Source organism: Salmo salar, chromosome 17 (assembly GCF_965601325.2).
Source record: "Salmo salar chromosome 17, fSalSal1, whole genome shotgun sequence".
In the NCBI taxonomy this organism is placed as follows: Eukaryota; Metazoa; Chordata; class Actinopteri; order Salmoniformes; family Salmonidae; genus Salmo; species Salmo salar.
Window position 1 is genome coordinate 71607582 of NC_138307.1, and position 16103 is coordinate 71623684.

At 42.7% G+C, this 16103-nt stretch overlaps 1 protein-coding gene across 1 annotated transcript; it reads right to left on the reverse strand.

Annotated features, from left to right (window-relative positions):
• Positions 1–3660: 3660 nt before the first annotated feature.
• LOC106576530 (KRR1 small subunit processome component homolog) lies at positions 3661–14424 on the reverse strand. The gene is made up of 10 exons (XM_082964068.1): positions 14306–14424; positions 14003–14178; positions 11889–12023; positions 11606–11731; positions 10463–10546; positions 9152–9208; positions 7959–8129; positions 6053–6130; positions 4752–4848; positions 3661–4179 (listed from the first exon to the last, which is right to left on the reverse strand). The coding sequence occupies exons 1-10, from the start codon at positions 14379–14381 to the stop codon at positions 4037–4039; spliced, it is 1143 nt and encodes a 380-aa protein (XP_082820194.1). The 5' UTR covers positions 14382–14424; the 3' UTR covers positions 3661–4036.
• Positions 14425–16103: the final 1679 nt, after the last annotated feature.

Sequence of the window (16103 nt, forward strand, 5' to 3'; positions counted from 1 at the left end):
ATCTACCACTATCAGTAAGCTCTCGTACCGTTATGAAGTCTATTGTATTGCGTTTCTGTACACTAGAGCAACGATTCTCAACTGGTGGGTCGGGACCCTAATATTGTACCTGTCTTGGTTATTTGTCCAGGTTCTGGACCACCCGACGGTGCCGTCGCTGGGCCGGACTGGGACTTGTTCCTGCAGCAGGTGCCATCATACCAGAGGTCTGCTGAACCTCAGGGAATCCAAACAGAAAGTGGCTCTGCTTGTACATTGTCTTAGAAAAAGCAGGCTATACTGTCACATCAGAACCAAGCTTTGTGTATCCAATAATTAATAAGAAGGGCTGCTCTCCCTGTCACTGTAGGCACCACCAACCTCCCTGTGCTACTGAAACAGGGAAAAAGGGACGAGGCTGACGATATTTAATTTCCGAATTGGTTCATTTACGTTTCATTTTCAAAAAAAAATCATGTAATGGTGAAATCTATTAGCATAGCGTCTATTGTTGCTTGGCAGGTCTGTATGTAGGGGACTAGTACCAAAAAGTAGGAAAATATATGCACTCACTACTATGTCACTCTGGATAAGAGCATCTGCTAAATTACTAACATGTAGAATGTAAATGTGAATATGAATAAACTTTATCATTGATTAATTATGTGTATTATGTGATTTTGGACGTGTGCTGACAATGCATTTGTTATTTGTCCAATATCTATTAATTGAACACAATTTTGTTGTTTTTTTCATAAAAAAATTAAATAGGTTAGGGTTAAGGGTTTGGTTAACTTCTTAGGGCTAGGGGGCAGTATTCGGCAGTTTGGATGACTGAGGTGCCCAAAGTAAACTGCCTGTTACTCAGGCCCAGAAGCTAGGATATGCATATGTATGGTAGTATTGGATAGAAAACACTCTAAAGTTTCCAAAACTGTTACAATAATGTCTGAGAGTATAACAGAACTGATATGGCGTCTGCTAAATGCCTAACATGTAGAATGTGGATATGAATAAACCTTGTATCATTGATTATCATGTGTATTATTGATTATGTGATTTGACGTGTGCTGACAATGCATTTGTTATTTGTCCAACGCCTATTAATTGAACATAATTTAGTTTTTGTTTTTTCATAACCCTTAAAAAAAAAAGTTTTGGGTTAAGTTAATGTTAGGGGTTAATGTTAGGGGTTTGGTTAATGTTAGGGCTAAGTTAATGTTAGGGTGAAGGGTTTGGTTAAGGTAAAGCTAGTTTTAGATTTTGGCTAGTAGGGCTGTGAATGGAACGCTGGTCAGAGAATTCAGCTTAGTCATTTATGAATGTACCGTTATGAAGTATATTGTATTAGGCTGCTGTACACTGTGGCTCAACTAGAATGTGTCAACTTTAAATGTTATGAACTGTTGTGTGTGATTTCAATGTACCTGACAACCAAGTTCCTCTAAGTTATGAGTAAGGCCCGAGACATGGAATATATAGCTTCTCAAAAGTAACTCAGTCCTCCAGAAATTATTTAAAAAACTAAAATACTTTAGCTGTTGCATTGATTGATAGAAATGTAAGATACTGTGACAAAGCTACCCAGAGTTACTGTCTGCCTGAAGAGTGATGAGAAGTTCACAGAACTGACTCAATAGGAGAAGTTCAGAAAACCACAGCCTTGAAATAATCTGTCTGTAAACAATTGTTGGAAAAATTACTTGTCATGCCCAAAGCGGATGTCCTAACCGACTTGCCAAAACTATAGTTTGTTAACAAGAAATTTGTGGAGTGGTTGAAAAACGAGTTTTAATGACTCCAACCTAAGTGTATGTAAACTTCTGACTCCAACTGTATATAACTTCCAAAATACAGAAATGCGGCCGATATGATGCATTTTGCATCATAAGATTCTGCGTTGTGCATCATATGATGCAAAATGAATAATTTCTGGAACACCTGGGGATTTTTGAAAGGTTATTGGAATTATGCAACTTTGCACACGTTTAATTTTTTGTTGCCCAAGAGAAAGTACAAAGTCTACAAATGCTCTGATTTTAGAAATATGGAAACATTTTGGAAAAATTAAAAGGATGTGCATTGCTTTCTCCAGGGGAAACGTGGTTGGGATGTTACCATACCAGAACGGGTTGGAAGAATGCACCTCTTGTGAGGGTGCAAACAATCTATGCCAGACCAAGCTCTGCCGTGAGTGTCAGCTACCATTTCCCACACCCAATAAAATAAGATGCAGGAATGTTGTTCAACATATTCCTTCCTAACACCACCAATACTCTTTCCCTTGTGCATGCTACATGTTCAACAACACCCAATACCATTTTCCATTTGTGACATAAAAGTTGCCATATTGTCTTTCCTCTTTACAGACAATCCAAAACGAGATGAACAGAAAAGTATGTTTTGAATATGCAACCCTTCATTTAAATGATCTTCCTAAGCCACAATGGCAGAATGTGTTCTTTGTGACCTACAGCAGCCTTTACTTTACTCATCTGTGTACAGGTTACAGATGGACCCCCGACTGGGACCCCACCCTGGCCACATGTTGCCCCTGCTGCATGGCCATATTGGCCAGCCGACCCCTGGACCTTCTCCTCACCTTTGTCGCCGCATTTGGAGTACACAGATTGTACCCAAGCATATTTTTTTACGAATAGCTGAGAGGTTTAGATTGATTGACCTGCACTGACGTTCTCATTGTTGTCATGCCTTTCTCAATGTGGTCCTGTCTTTTTAAAATTCCTGCAGAGCCTCAAACCAAACTCCCATTGTGGTACAATAAAGTGAACTACTACTACAATGTATATACTCCTTTTGCTGCTTCCATTAACGTGTTAAAGGGAAAGTTTACCCCAAAACGTAACCAAAACTATATTTACTGACCTCAAGGAGTTATGCAGCAGTCTTTAATACAAACTCCACGGCAAGCCCTCTAAAGTAAACAATGCCTAAAATAAGAGTAGGAAAAATAGGTCTCAAATAACATAAATTTGACAATCTGTGTTTCTGTTAAGTTACATTTTTGAAAATAACCGTTTCTCCCCCAAAAATCATGTTTGCTTAACAATGAGCAATGGTGTTGGCAAAAGCACAAACAAGTCTGGGACCAGGCTCACCAACCACTGACAGCAGAACTCATAACACAAGAGCTTATGAAGGTTGAAGAGCGGTGTCTAAAATCATCTCATTTAGCCTAACAGGAAAATCAATTCTACAAATACAGAATGAGAGATTATCATATACTTGTTTTATTGAGTCTTTAGAAGTAGCAACACCAAATCACAAAGAATGCAGCCCAACACACAGTTCTCCTAAACATCACAATGCTATTTCACTGTTCAGCAGTCCTCTAGGCCCATTTCTGCTACACTTGACGCCTATAGCGGCACACGACAACAATGTTCATTTAATCATGAACTAAAACTTTCAATGCCTTTTCTCAAAGCCTGCAGGTATATAGCTTTATACCTTGTTAATCATTTATAAGGACTATAAAAAAAGCTTAACAGTATGCATGTTATTTGTTCTAAGTAAACATTTTCAACAGACTAAGTCAGCATCATTATGAAACATTACTAGTCTTCCAATGCATTAACTGCATCATAAGCCATTATACTTGCAGGCTTCATAATATTAACATCGACAGGTGTTGGTTGAAAGCAGTACAAGTTGTTCTGAGGATTAGGACAAGAGGAGGAATCTGTGGCGTTGGGATAAACCAGGTGAACCACATTCTGTGCACGTCTTACAAACAGTTGGTAAACAATATTGAAGAATGGGCCTAGGTAACACTCAGATGCATTGGGTGTCACATATAGGGAGACACCTTTACTGTATACTGTCTCCTCTACTGCGGACAGAGGCATTCAATATTCATTTCATCAAAACTATGAGGAAGATTCATCTCTGTGAGGAATTGGGGATATTCTATTAATATCCCAAATACATCTTTAGACAAACCCATGTTCTGACAAACCTGACGTCCGTCACACCAGTGATCTGCATACCTCGTTTGAATGCAGCAATAGTAAATATTGTCCAAGCTTTTCCAAGGTTAGCCCTTGTTCTTTTTCTTCTTGTCATAGGCGGGTGTGGTCTGTGGGACAGGGTTTACAGAGGGGGCTCCTAGCTTCTTGGTCTTGGCTTTCCTTACCTTAGCCTTGATGGCCTCAATGTCGATTTTGGCTTCTGAGGGAGCTAGAAAAAAACATGGTAAAATAAAAATAACATATTAAACAGCTAGGTGTGACTGTGTGGGAGTATGTAGTCAGGCAATGCTTCATTTAACCAGGTGAGTCAGTTAATGATAATAATTACATTTGTAAAGTGCTTTTCGTTATAGAAGAATAATTTCAAAGTGCATAAAATCATTTTACTATAAATGAGAATAGAATGTTTCTAAACACCTCTACATTCATATGGAGTATAATATTTGTGTGCCTAACTTTTTCACTCATTATTATTCACGATTCATTCAGGGTTATCCGTAATCACGGTAGCATCCACATTATCCATATCATGAAAGCAACAACCAAAGTCTAGGAGGAAGGATAGGCCAGCTGATCTAGATGAGTCTTAAGGTCTGCTTTAAAAAGCCCCAAGAATGTCAGGAAGAGAGTTTCAAAAGATCTGTGAGCGGGAGGAAAAGGCCTGGTTGCCTGACTGGTGTGGGGCATGAAGCAGTCTGGCATGGCTTGAAGGAAGTGAGTGGAAAGGTTAGGTGGAGAGAGGGTAGTTAAAAACATAATTATTCAAATGATTCATTTTACCTTTGTTGGTCTTCTTCATAACAGGTTTCTCCTTAGGAGGAATAAAGGCCCTGTTTCGCTCCTCTTGCCTCTTAGTCAACACCTCGGCTTGTTTCACCTTGGAAACACAGACACAATCAGACATAGGACAAATGGATTTGGCACAGTAAATCCTATTATGTCTTTTGAAGGTCATTAGTTTCTCATGCAATACAAATAGTAACTGGTGCATAGCTATCAAGTCAAGTGATGGTTGCGACACCTAAGGACAAAGCTGTGTCAAGTAAAATCCACGTTTACCACACCCCAGGGTGAAGAGGTGTCAAGTAACATCCACAGTTACCACACCCCAGGGTGAAGAGGTGTCAAGTAACATCCACAGTTACCACACCCCAGGGTGAAGAGGTGTCAAGTAACATCCACAGTTACCACACCCCAGGGTGAAGAGGTGTCAAGTAACATCCACAGTTACCACACCCCAGGGTGAAGAGGTGTCAAGTAACATCCACAGTTACCACACCCCAGGGTGAAGAGGTGTCAAGTAACATCCACAGTTACCACACCCCAGGGTGAAGAGGTGTCAAGTAACATCCACAGTTACCACACCCCAGGGTGAAGAGGTGTCAAGTAACATCCACAGTTACCACACCCCAGGGTGAAGAGGTGTCAAGTAACATTCAGTTACCACACCCCAGGGTGAAGAGGTGTCAAGTAACATTCAGTTACCACACCCCAGGGTGAAGAGGTGTCAAGTAACATTCAGTTACCACACCCCAGGGTGAAGAGGTGTCAAGTAACATTCAGTTACCACACCCCCGGGTGAAGAGGTGTCAAGTAACATTCAGTTACCACACCCCCGGGTGAAGAGGTGTCAAGTAACATCCACGTTTACCACACCCCAGGGTGAAGAGGTGTCAAGTAACATCCACGTTTACCACACCCCAGGGTGAAGTGGTGTCAAGTGATATCCACGTTTACCACACCCCAGGGTGAAGAGGTGTCAAGTGACATCCACGTTTACCACACCCCAGGGTGAAGTGGTGTCAAGTGATATCCACGGTTACCACACCCCAGGGTGAAGCGGTGTCAAGTGATATCCATGGTTACCACACCCCAGGGTGAAGTGGTGTCAAGTGATATCCATGGTTACCACACCCCAGGGTGAAGTGGTGTCAAGTGATATCCACGGTTACCACACCCCAGGGTGAAGCGGTGTCAAGTGATATCCATGGTTACCACACCCCAGGGTGAAGCGGTGTCAAGTGATATCCATGGTTACCACACCCCAGGGTGAAGTGGTGTCAAGTGATATCCATGGTTACCTTTATCTCTTCCATCTTCTTCCTCTTCTTAACGCTCTCTCGAAGGAAGAACTCTCCCGTTGCCAGTTCCTTGTCAATCTAGACAACCAGGAAACACAAAACAGTGAATTTATTATTTTATTTTTTTACCTTTATTTAACTAGGCAAGTCAGTTAAGAACAAATTCTTATTTTCAATGATGGTCTAGGAACAGTGGGTTAACTGCCTTGTTCAGGGACAGAACGACAGATTTGTACCTTGCCAGTTCAGGGATTTGAACTCGGTTACTAGTCCAACGCTCTAACCACTAGGCTACGCTGCCGCCCCTTCCTGAACAAGCCTAGTGATAGGTTTAGTGATGGATGGGTTATATCAAGTAGTGATAGACCAAGTCATCTGTTGATGTTAGGCTCTATGGCTGTTGTATGTTATAGTACAAGGATGAGTAAAAAAGAAGATTGGGAACTTTAAGCAATTTGCGGGCTGGAAAAAGGGCAGTTCTAAAATATATTCATAAGATTACTCCAGGCTTGGAGTAATAATTTCCAGGCCACTCTTGAACTTCTAAAACTAAATAGAAATTACATATTAAAAAATATATAAGTCCATTATAATTTCTAAGTGCCCTTTTCCCAGCAAATTGCTTTGACTTACAAATCGGTTTGAAAAGAAATCTGTGCCCTCCGCTGAATTTTGTAATCCCAATGTGGGCCTGGAGCCAAAGTTATTACACACCCCTGTTACAGTATGTGGAAGAGGACTTGTCAATGTCCCATGTTGTTACCTTGAAACTGAACTTTAAATTTTTTTTTTTTTTTTTATTGTACTGTGCTTGCACTTTGTATGCTACGTTTGATGTGCCATCTACGTGACGATTTGTATACTGGGCTGGCATGTTGTATGACACAGGAACCGATACAAATAAATACATCATGCCTGCGTGATGGTTCTGACCCACTAACCTGGCTCTCAGGCTGCTGCAGGGGCAGGTGGTTCTGACCCACTAACCTGGCTCAGGCTGCTGCAGGGGCAGGTGGTTCTGACCCACTAACCTGGCTCTCAGGCTGCTGCGGGGGGAGGCGGTTCTGACCCACTAACCTGGCTCTCAGGCTGCTGCGGAGGCAGGCGGTTCTGACCCACTAACCTGGCTCTCAGGCTGCAGCAGGGGCAGGCGGTTCTGACCCACTAACCTGGCTCTCAGGCTGCTGCAGGGGCAGGTGGTTCTGACCCACTAACCTGGCACTCAGGCTGCTGCGGGGGGAGGCGGTTCTGACCCACTAACCTAGCACTCAGGCTGCTGCGGGGGGGAGGCGGTTCTGACCCACTAACCTGGCTCTCAGGCTGCTGCGGAGGCAGGCGGTTCTGACCCACTAACCTGGCTCTCAGGCTGCTGCAGGGGCAGGCGGTTCTGACCCACTAACCTGGCTCTCAGGCTGCTGCGGGGGGAGGCGGTTCTGACCCACTAACCTGGCTCTCAGGCTGCTGCGGTGGGAGGCGGTTCTGACCCACTAACCTGGCTCTCAGGCTGCTGCAGGGGCAGGCGGTTCTGACCCACTAACCTGGCTCTCAGGCTGCTGCGGGGGGAGGCGGTTCTGACCCACTAACCTGGCTCTCAGGCTGCTGCGGTGGGAGGCGGTTCTGACCCACTAACCTGGCTCTCAGGCTGCTGCAGGGGCAGGCGGTTCTGACCCACTAACCTGGCTCTCAGGCTGCTGCGGGGGGAGGCGGTTCTGACCCACTAACCTGGCTCTCAGGCTGCTGCAGGGGGAGGCGGTTCTGAACCACTAACCTGGCTCTCAGGCTGCTGCGGGGGGAGGCGGTTCGGACTCACTAACCTGGCTCTCAGGCTGCTGCAGGGGGAGGCGGTTCTGACCCACTAACCTGGCTCTCAGGCTGCTGCGGGGGGAGGCGGTTCTGACCCACTAACCTGGCTCTCAGGCTGCTGCGGGGGGAAAGGTGTGTACTCCTCCTTTGTCGTCTTTTTCTTAGGCTCCTTGCGCTTGGTCAGGTTCTTGTGTCGGAAGTTGGGCAGGAATTTCTCCCAGCTCTGCAGCCGCAGCTCGGGGTCCTTGGACAGCTCGCGCTTGATCATGAGCGTCTGCGGTCGACCCCAATCGAACGGTCGCCAGAGTAAAAAGGGAGAAACGTGTTGGAAGAGTTAACTTGGATTATTGAAACTGAGGGCGGTTGAAGTCAGACTACATGCTGGTAACTACATGGCAAAGCTCCAGAAAGGATACAGTAGTTCAAGCCAGTTGCTTCATTAAAAGGGCAATCAGCAATTGCTACATCCATTTTTGTACATTTAAATAAAAAATGTATACACACACACACAGATTCGTGAAGAGTATAATTCATCAGAACCCCAAATATAAGCTTGTTTTATTACGTTGTCCGTAAACAACGTCATTGTAAACAAACACGGTGTAGCCTCAAAAAATCTTTAAACTATAATTTTGATATCTTGGATCAGTCCTTGCATCCACAGCTGTCTATGAATTTGAGTGGTTACATTTCTCAAAGGCCCATCCCTCAGCCTTTTACCAAAAGAGAGGCGGGGGCACTGTTTTGTTATTGTTTCAACTATGAGTTGCCCATTTAAATCCCTTGAGCCACAGCATTAAAGGAGCAACACCTCACATTTTAGATTTCTTTGACTGCTTAGAAACGCCTAAAATAGCTTAAGTACAGCTTCCTCCCTGACCATATTAAAAAACATCCGCTACAAGGACAACTAACAAGTTTTGCATTGCTAAGATTTTGGCTATTGTTGACAACCTCGTGTACGAGAGCCAATCGGAATAAAGGAATTTGTAAACAACTGGCCAAACACGATAAAAAACTTAAATAAAGTTATGATGGATAGAATAAGTCGGTCTGGAGCATGTTGTTCTCCGCTGTCAAGGAACTTCAAACTTCCCCTTTTGGTATCATGGTAAGTTCAAGTCCTCTATTCTAAAGGACTCCAGTTTGTTTTGGTGACTTCCTCTGTGGCGTCAACAAAAACCCCACATCCTCTTACATAGAACAGTGTCGGTTACTTTAAGTTTACCATGAACCATGACAAAGTACCACAGAGACCACCTCTCATTGGATGTGGAGGAGAAAGGTATCAATTACCTTGATGTTGTAGATGGGGTGGATGTTCTTCATGGTATCCAACACCACTTTCCGTACCTACATATGGAAAAAAATATTTGACCAGATAATAATTGAGTCCCTCAGAGAGAGAGCACAGAAAAAATACAATTGTTGCTCACTCCAGGGAAGTTTTTTTTTAATGTACTTTTTTGCCCCTTTTTCTCCCCAATTTCGTGATATCCAATTGGTAGTTAGTCTTGTCCCATCGCCGCAACTCCCCTATGGACTTGGGAGAGGCGAAGGTCGAGAGCCATGTATCCTCCGAAACACGACCCTGCCAAGCCGCACTGCTTCTTGACACACTGCTCGCTTAATCCCGGAAGCCAGCCGCACCAATGTGTCAGAGGAAACACAGTACAGCTGGTGACCGAAGTCAGCTTGCAGGCGCCCGGCCCGCCACAAGGAGTTGCTAGAGCGCGATGGGAAAAGGAAATCCCGGCCGTCCAAACCCTCCCCTAACCCGGACGACACTGGGCCAATTGAGAGCTGCCCGGTCACGGCCGGCTGTGACACAGCCTGGGATCGAACCCAGGTCTGTAGACCGCTGTGCCACTCGAGAGGCCCTACTCCAGGTAAGTTGACTGAGAACACATTCTCATTTACAGCAACAACCTGCGGAATAGTAACAGGGCAGAGAAATGAGTCAATTGTAAGCTGGGGATGATTAGGTGGCCATGATGGTATGAGGACCAGATTGGGAATTTAGCCAGGACACCAGGGTTAACACCCCTACTCTTACGATAACTGCCATGGGATCTTTAGTGACCACAGAGAGTCAGGACACCCGTTTTATGTCCCAATCCGAAAGACTGCATCCTACACAGGGCAATGTCCCCAATCACTGCCCTGGGGGATTGGGATAAAAAAATGTATGCCAGAGAAAAGAGTGCCTCCTACGGGCCTTCCAACACCACTTCCAACAGAATTTGGTATCCCATCCAGGGACAGACCAGGACCAACCCTGCTTAGCTTCCGAGGCAATAGTATGCATCTGAAAGGGATTTATTACCATCAATTGCAAAATTCGTACGGCCTAATCTCCCTAAGTCAATTCAATAAATGATTTGTTTCCATTGCAGAAATGGGCACCTGATGAATTCAACAGGCTTATTTCAGTGGATCCAGTGCGTGGTTAAGGGAGAGAGCAGGGTAGTGTTCAGTAAGGAGAAAGCATTTAGAAACAGAATGAAATGGAGAGGTACTACCTAAAAACATATTTTTGCCTTACAAAATGTTTTGCTATGGTGTATCCTACTGAACATGGCCCTGATTGAGGAAATCAGCGCTCACCTCTTTGAGGCCGTTGAAGGGTCCCAGGGCTGACACAGTGTTCCCCTGCACCATGATGTAGCAATTGGTGAGCAGCTCCAACGCCTGAGGGGGAAACAGGTTAGACAAATGCATGTAAGAGGGAGGTTGAATGTGTTCCATGGCGAGCAATCTCCATCCACTCACACTCCACGACTGCCGACAGTGCCGCCGCCACGACTGCCGACAGTACTGATACGACTGCTGACAGCACTGCTTCTACTACTGCTGCCGACAGTGGTACCGCGACTGCCGACAGTGGTACCGCGACTGCCGACAGTGGTACCGCGACTGCCGACAGTGGTACCGCGACTGCCGACAGTGGTACCGCGACTGCCGACAGTGGTACCGCGACTGCCGACAGTGGTACCGCGACTGCCGACAGTGCTGCTGCTACTCAACACTTGAACTGACCACCAGCACTGCCTCTCCGTACCTTAGCACACAGATATACTTGCTGATACCAGACTTACTTACTACTGCACAATTGAAACACTTGCCCTCCAATCCCCCCTTTCTCTGATACATGTGTAAATATTTGACTATAAATTGTGCCTTCCTGTATTATACTTACGCTAAAATGTTTATTCTATTCTGCTGAGCCATTTACATTGTTTGTATTCTGATCTTTTATTATTGTTGTTGGAACCGGCAAGCAAGGAAGCATTTCATTGGATGCTGTATACCATGTGTATCCTGTGCTGTATACCATGTGTATCCTGTACAGAAGACTAACAAAACTTTAAACTTCTTACTGCACAATGCAAAATCATTTCATACTCTCCATATCCCCGTACAAGAGTAAAAATACTTTGAATAAGTGCTTTTACTTTTATATTTTTTGGCACATTTTCTCCAGCTATATACTGTCGTCATTTTTTCTTCTATTTATTTTAATTCAATATTTTTGTTGTTGTAGCACTGTTGAGAGGAGAGCTTGCAAGTAAATGTATACACCCTGTGCATATGACAAATAAAGTGTGATTTGATTAGCTGACTGATTCTGAAACGTTGGGAGGTGTTAATAACACTATGCTGCCACCTAGTGATGCTAACATCTAAACACAAAACTGCCATGTATCCATTTGAACGCTCTCCCTGGCTGCATGGTTGAACAAGACGCACCTTGAGTGTAGACCCTTTAGGTCCGATGAGTCTCTGCCTCCTCTTCACAAACCGTTCTCTGGTTCTGACCAGCGTGCCAATTTTGGTGATGTCACACGCCATGTCATCCTCCAAAATACGCACGGCCTAAAGGTGGAAGACAGAAGAAAATATCAACCAAATGAAGATACTTGTACTGGTTTCTTTCTTTGGGGTAAGTATAGAGTTTTGACTATTCTTCTACACTATCAGGATTATTGTTGGAAGTTCAACTATGAATTGATGAACAAGAGAGCATGTCTACCTGCTCAAATGGCACACTTCTGGCCAACAGCTTGATGAAGTCCCGTGCCCTTACAACGGCATACGGGTCAAAGGTCTTTTTGGTGGTGCAAACCGTGATGCTGCCCTCGATCAAATCCAGGGTGGCCTTGATGTGCTGTTGATGAGGAAGAAAAGCATAGCATTAATGTTTTGGACAATTTAAAGGCCTGTGCCTGAATCTAGGAGAGGATCATTCATCCTCACATGGCTACATATTTTCATGTTCACAAACACCTATACATGGGCTGATAAGAATGGATCAACTCGTCAACATGTAACATTATTCTTAAACCTGGCACCCTTAATGGTGAAACTACCTCGTCACTTTGAGATCTTACAACAAAGTTACTGCAAACAACAAAAATGTCCCCGAGACATCATTGCACAGTCCAGTGGAGGCTGCTGAGGGGAGGACAGCTCATAATAATGGCTGGAACAGAGTGAATGGAATGGCATCAAACACATGAAAACCATGTGTTTGATACTATTCCAATCCAGCCATTACCACGAGCCCATTCTCCCCAATTAAGAAGCCACCAACCTCCTGTGTTGCACACGCTATAGAACAGCATTATACGTTCTGCCATTTTTTACCACCGCTCGACACACCTCTCCTCTGTTTCATCCACAAAACCAAAACAATAACATAGGTGCTGTTCCAGACAGTGGCATCACAGACAGAATAATGAGCCAGATATTTCACCAGATGTATAAATGTGAAGCATCTGGTCTAGGGATGGGCAGTATACCATATTTCATGATATACCGGTATTGATGCAGGTACCGGTTTGGGTAGCCAAAGCTTATAGGGTCCCCTAGGAAACACTTATCAACAATTTAGTTCCTACTCTATCACAATAACTCCTCCCGGTCATTTTAATTTGTTATCATCTCAAAAAACACTATTCAAAGTGCCCACTATTATATTCTAACTATAGAATTAGAATAGTCATTCTATTTCCACGATTCCAACAGTTTTGCTCTAATTCGCAAGTCACATCGCAATTGCAACATTTGGTTAAAAATACATCCTAAATTATTTGCCCATATCGTGCAGCCCTATTTGGCAGTGTGGAAATTCTCTCAATTGAGCAGTGGTGTAAAGTACTTAAGTAAAAATACTTTCAAGTACTACTTAAGTTGTTTTTTGGTATCTGTACTTTACTATTTTTATTTTTGACAACTTTTACTTTACTACATTCCTAAAAAAAATACTGTACTTTTTACTCCATACATTATCCCTGCCACCTAAAAGTACTTGTTACATTTTTAATGCTTAGCAGGACAGGAAAATGGTCCAATTCACGCACTTGTCAAGAGAACATCCCTGGTCATCCCTACTGCTCTGATCTGGAGGACTCACTAAACACAAATGCTTTGTTTGTAAATTATGTCTGAGTGTTGGAGTGTGGCCCTGGCTATCCATAAATAAAATAAAAACAAGAAAATGGTGCCATCTGGTTTGCTTAATATAAGGAATTTGAAACTATTTATACTTTTACTTTTGATACTTAAGTACATTTTATCAATTACATTTCTTTTTGATACTTAAGTATATTTAAAACCAAATACTTTTACTCAAGTAGTATTTTACTGGGTGACTCACTTTTACTTGAGTCATTTTCTATTACGGTATCTTTAATTTTACTCAAATATGACAATTGGGTACTTTTCCCACCAATGCAATTGAGTGCAGGAAATGCAGAAATGTGCTGAAATTTGTTTTGGTTGAAGTTGAATTGAACAGTATAAAACAATTCAACAAATCATTTTTGACTTTTTAATTATATATAGCCATTGACTCTGGAATAGACCATATAACTGCCTCATGGGCTAAGTTCAACTGCCCATCAGAGCCCAAAATACATTTTTATACTCCAATAAACAATGGAGACAGTATAGGCTCGAGACATTGTTAAAGCTATAACTTTTATCTCATAGATGTTTAAGTCCTTGCATTCATAGCTCTGTCTATGAATTTGAATGGCTACATTTCTCCAGCAACGCTCCTCAGCTTTTAACAAATCCCATATCAGGGTGGTCGCTTCATTATTATTTCAACTGCATATTTCCCTTTTAATTAGCTTAACTTACTGAATCGCCTAATGCTTTTTGTACCAGAGGCCAGCATTCTTTCAGGTATGCCTCTCTGTACTTGGGAAAGAGAGTGGCGAAACTGCTCTCCTCCAGTAGACCTTTGGGGTTGTCCTCTTTTGTGAATGCTGGCTCCTTCCATCCATCGGGAACAGTGAAGAGTTGAGAATCATCCACTGAAAATACAACAAGATTAGAAGCTAGGATAACAACACACCTGCTCAGATACATGTATCCAGAAACGTGGACTATTATTAAGAAATAATGACATTTGTTTCTGACAAATGTCTATCGTTGTAATACCTTGGTTTGTATTCTTTTTCGACTTCTTCCCCGACTGCGTTTCACTCACGCTTCCTTCGTTAGTGGAGGATGCCATTTTTGTTGTACCGGAAATACAGACCGGAACTGCGTAGTTTGGAACTAAGATGAGGGTTGCATTCAAAATTGCAGCGTTGCATTAAGTGCTAAGAGCGTTCTTGAAACTATATTCCAATGTGTAAGAGTCTTTGCAACATTGTGCCACAACAACCTTTTCGATCCTTATATTTGATATTAACCGAAAGGTTGCTAGATCGAATCCCTGAGCTGACAAAGTAAACATGTCGTTCTGCATCTGAACAAGGCAGTTAACCCACTGTTCCTAGGCCGTCGTTGTAAATAATAACTTGCTTAGCTGACTTGCCTAGTTAAATTACAATTTATAATACCCCTGTCACTACATTATATAAATAACAATTTATGACAGTGTATTTCATGTTCCGGTGGTTTGGTAACTTCGCTTCGTTGGCTAATTAGCTGCTGTTTAGCCATAATCAGCAAAATTTCGACCAACCTGGCGATACCTTCTTCGTTCCCATTTCGGGAAGTCACTGGTGTCTTCAGAACTCATATAGGGAGTTGCATTGAAATAGCTATAGAAAATGCTCCATAATTAAATACAGTTTTGCTCCATGAAGTGATGCAACAATTTATACGCTGCCATCTTAAGTGTCTTTGTGCAAGATTTTGGCTATTAAAAAGGTAGTTTCGGGAACCATTGCTATCTAGCGTTAGCACATTGCCTGGAAGTCTATGGGAATAGCTAGAATGCTAGCTTCTCCCATAGACGTCAAGTCATTGTGCTAATGCTAGTTAACAACTTCCTTCAAACTGCATATTTATTGGAGTTGCGGCAGTGAGCCTCTGCTAAACGAATATAGGGGAAACACTTCAGTATAATTAATTAAATTGGCTCTAACAACAATATAAATGCAACAATTTCAAAGATTTTAAGTTAGTTCATTTAAGGAAAATCAGTCAATTTAAATAAATAAATTAGACCCCTTATCTATGGATTTCACATGACTTGGTAGGGGTGCAGCCATGGGTGGGCCTTGGAGGGCATAGGCCCACCCACTGGGAGTCAGGCCCAGCCAATCATGAGTTTTTCCCCACACAGGCCTTATTACAGACAGAAATATTTCCCAGCTCGGTAAGGTCTACACTTGTATTCGGCACATGTGACAAATAGTTTGATTTGATGTCTGAGTGTTGCAGTGTGCCCCTGGCTATCCGTAAAAAAAAATAATTAATTGTGCCGTTGGGTTAATAAGGAATTTGAATTATTTATACTTGTACATTTTTGCAATTACTTTTGATACTTAAGTATATTTACAAGCAAATACTTTGACTTTTACTCAAGTAGTATTTCACTGGGTTACTTTCACTTGTCATTTTCTATAAAGGCATCTCTACTTTTACTCAAGTATGACAATTAGGTACTTTTTCCACCACGGCACACCATTCAGGGGGATGTATTATTTTGGCAATGGAGAAATGCTCACTAACAGGGACATTCATTTGTACATAGCATTTGAGAGAAATAAGCTTTTTGTGTATATGGACAATTTCTGTGATTTTTTTATTTCACCTCATGAAACATGGGACCAACACTTTACATGTTGCATTTATATTTTGGTTCAGTGTAGTTAGTAATTTGATATATTGGCAAGTGGTTTGGGTGTGCCCGTCACAATTTGTCAACTGAGGTAGCCTACCACCAATAGCATTAGTAGCCACCGTACACCTACTGGTGGCATTTAATGTTAATCGTTCATTT

What these genes read in the sequence shown, in the direction of transcription:
- LOC106576530 (XM_082964068.1), bottom strand. Translation starts at nt 14,381, where the DNA reads ATGGCATCCTCCACTAACGAAGGAAGCGTGAGTGAAACGCAGTCGGGG. An exon ending in CTAAAGGGTCTACACTCAAG is followed by an intron (nt 10,547 to 11,605) that starts GTGCGTCTTGTT and finishes TTTCCCCCTCAG; the next exon opens with GCGTTGGAGCTGCTCACCAA. An exon ending in ACCCCATCTACAACATCAAG is followed by an intron (nt 8,130 to 9,151) that starts GTAATTGATACC and finishes GGTCGACCGCAG; the next exon opens with ACGCTCATGATCAAGCGCGA.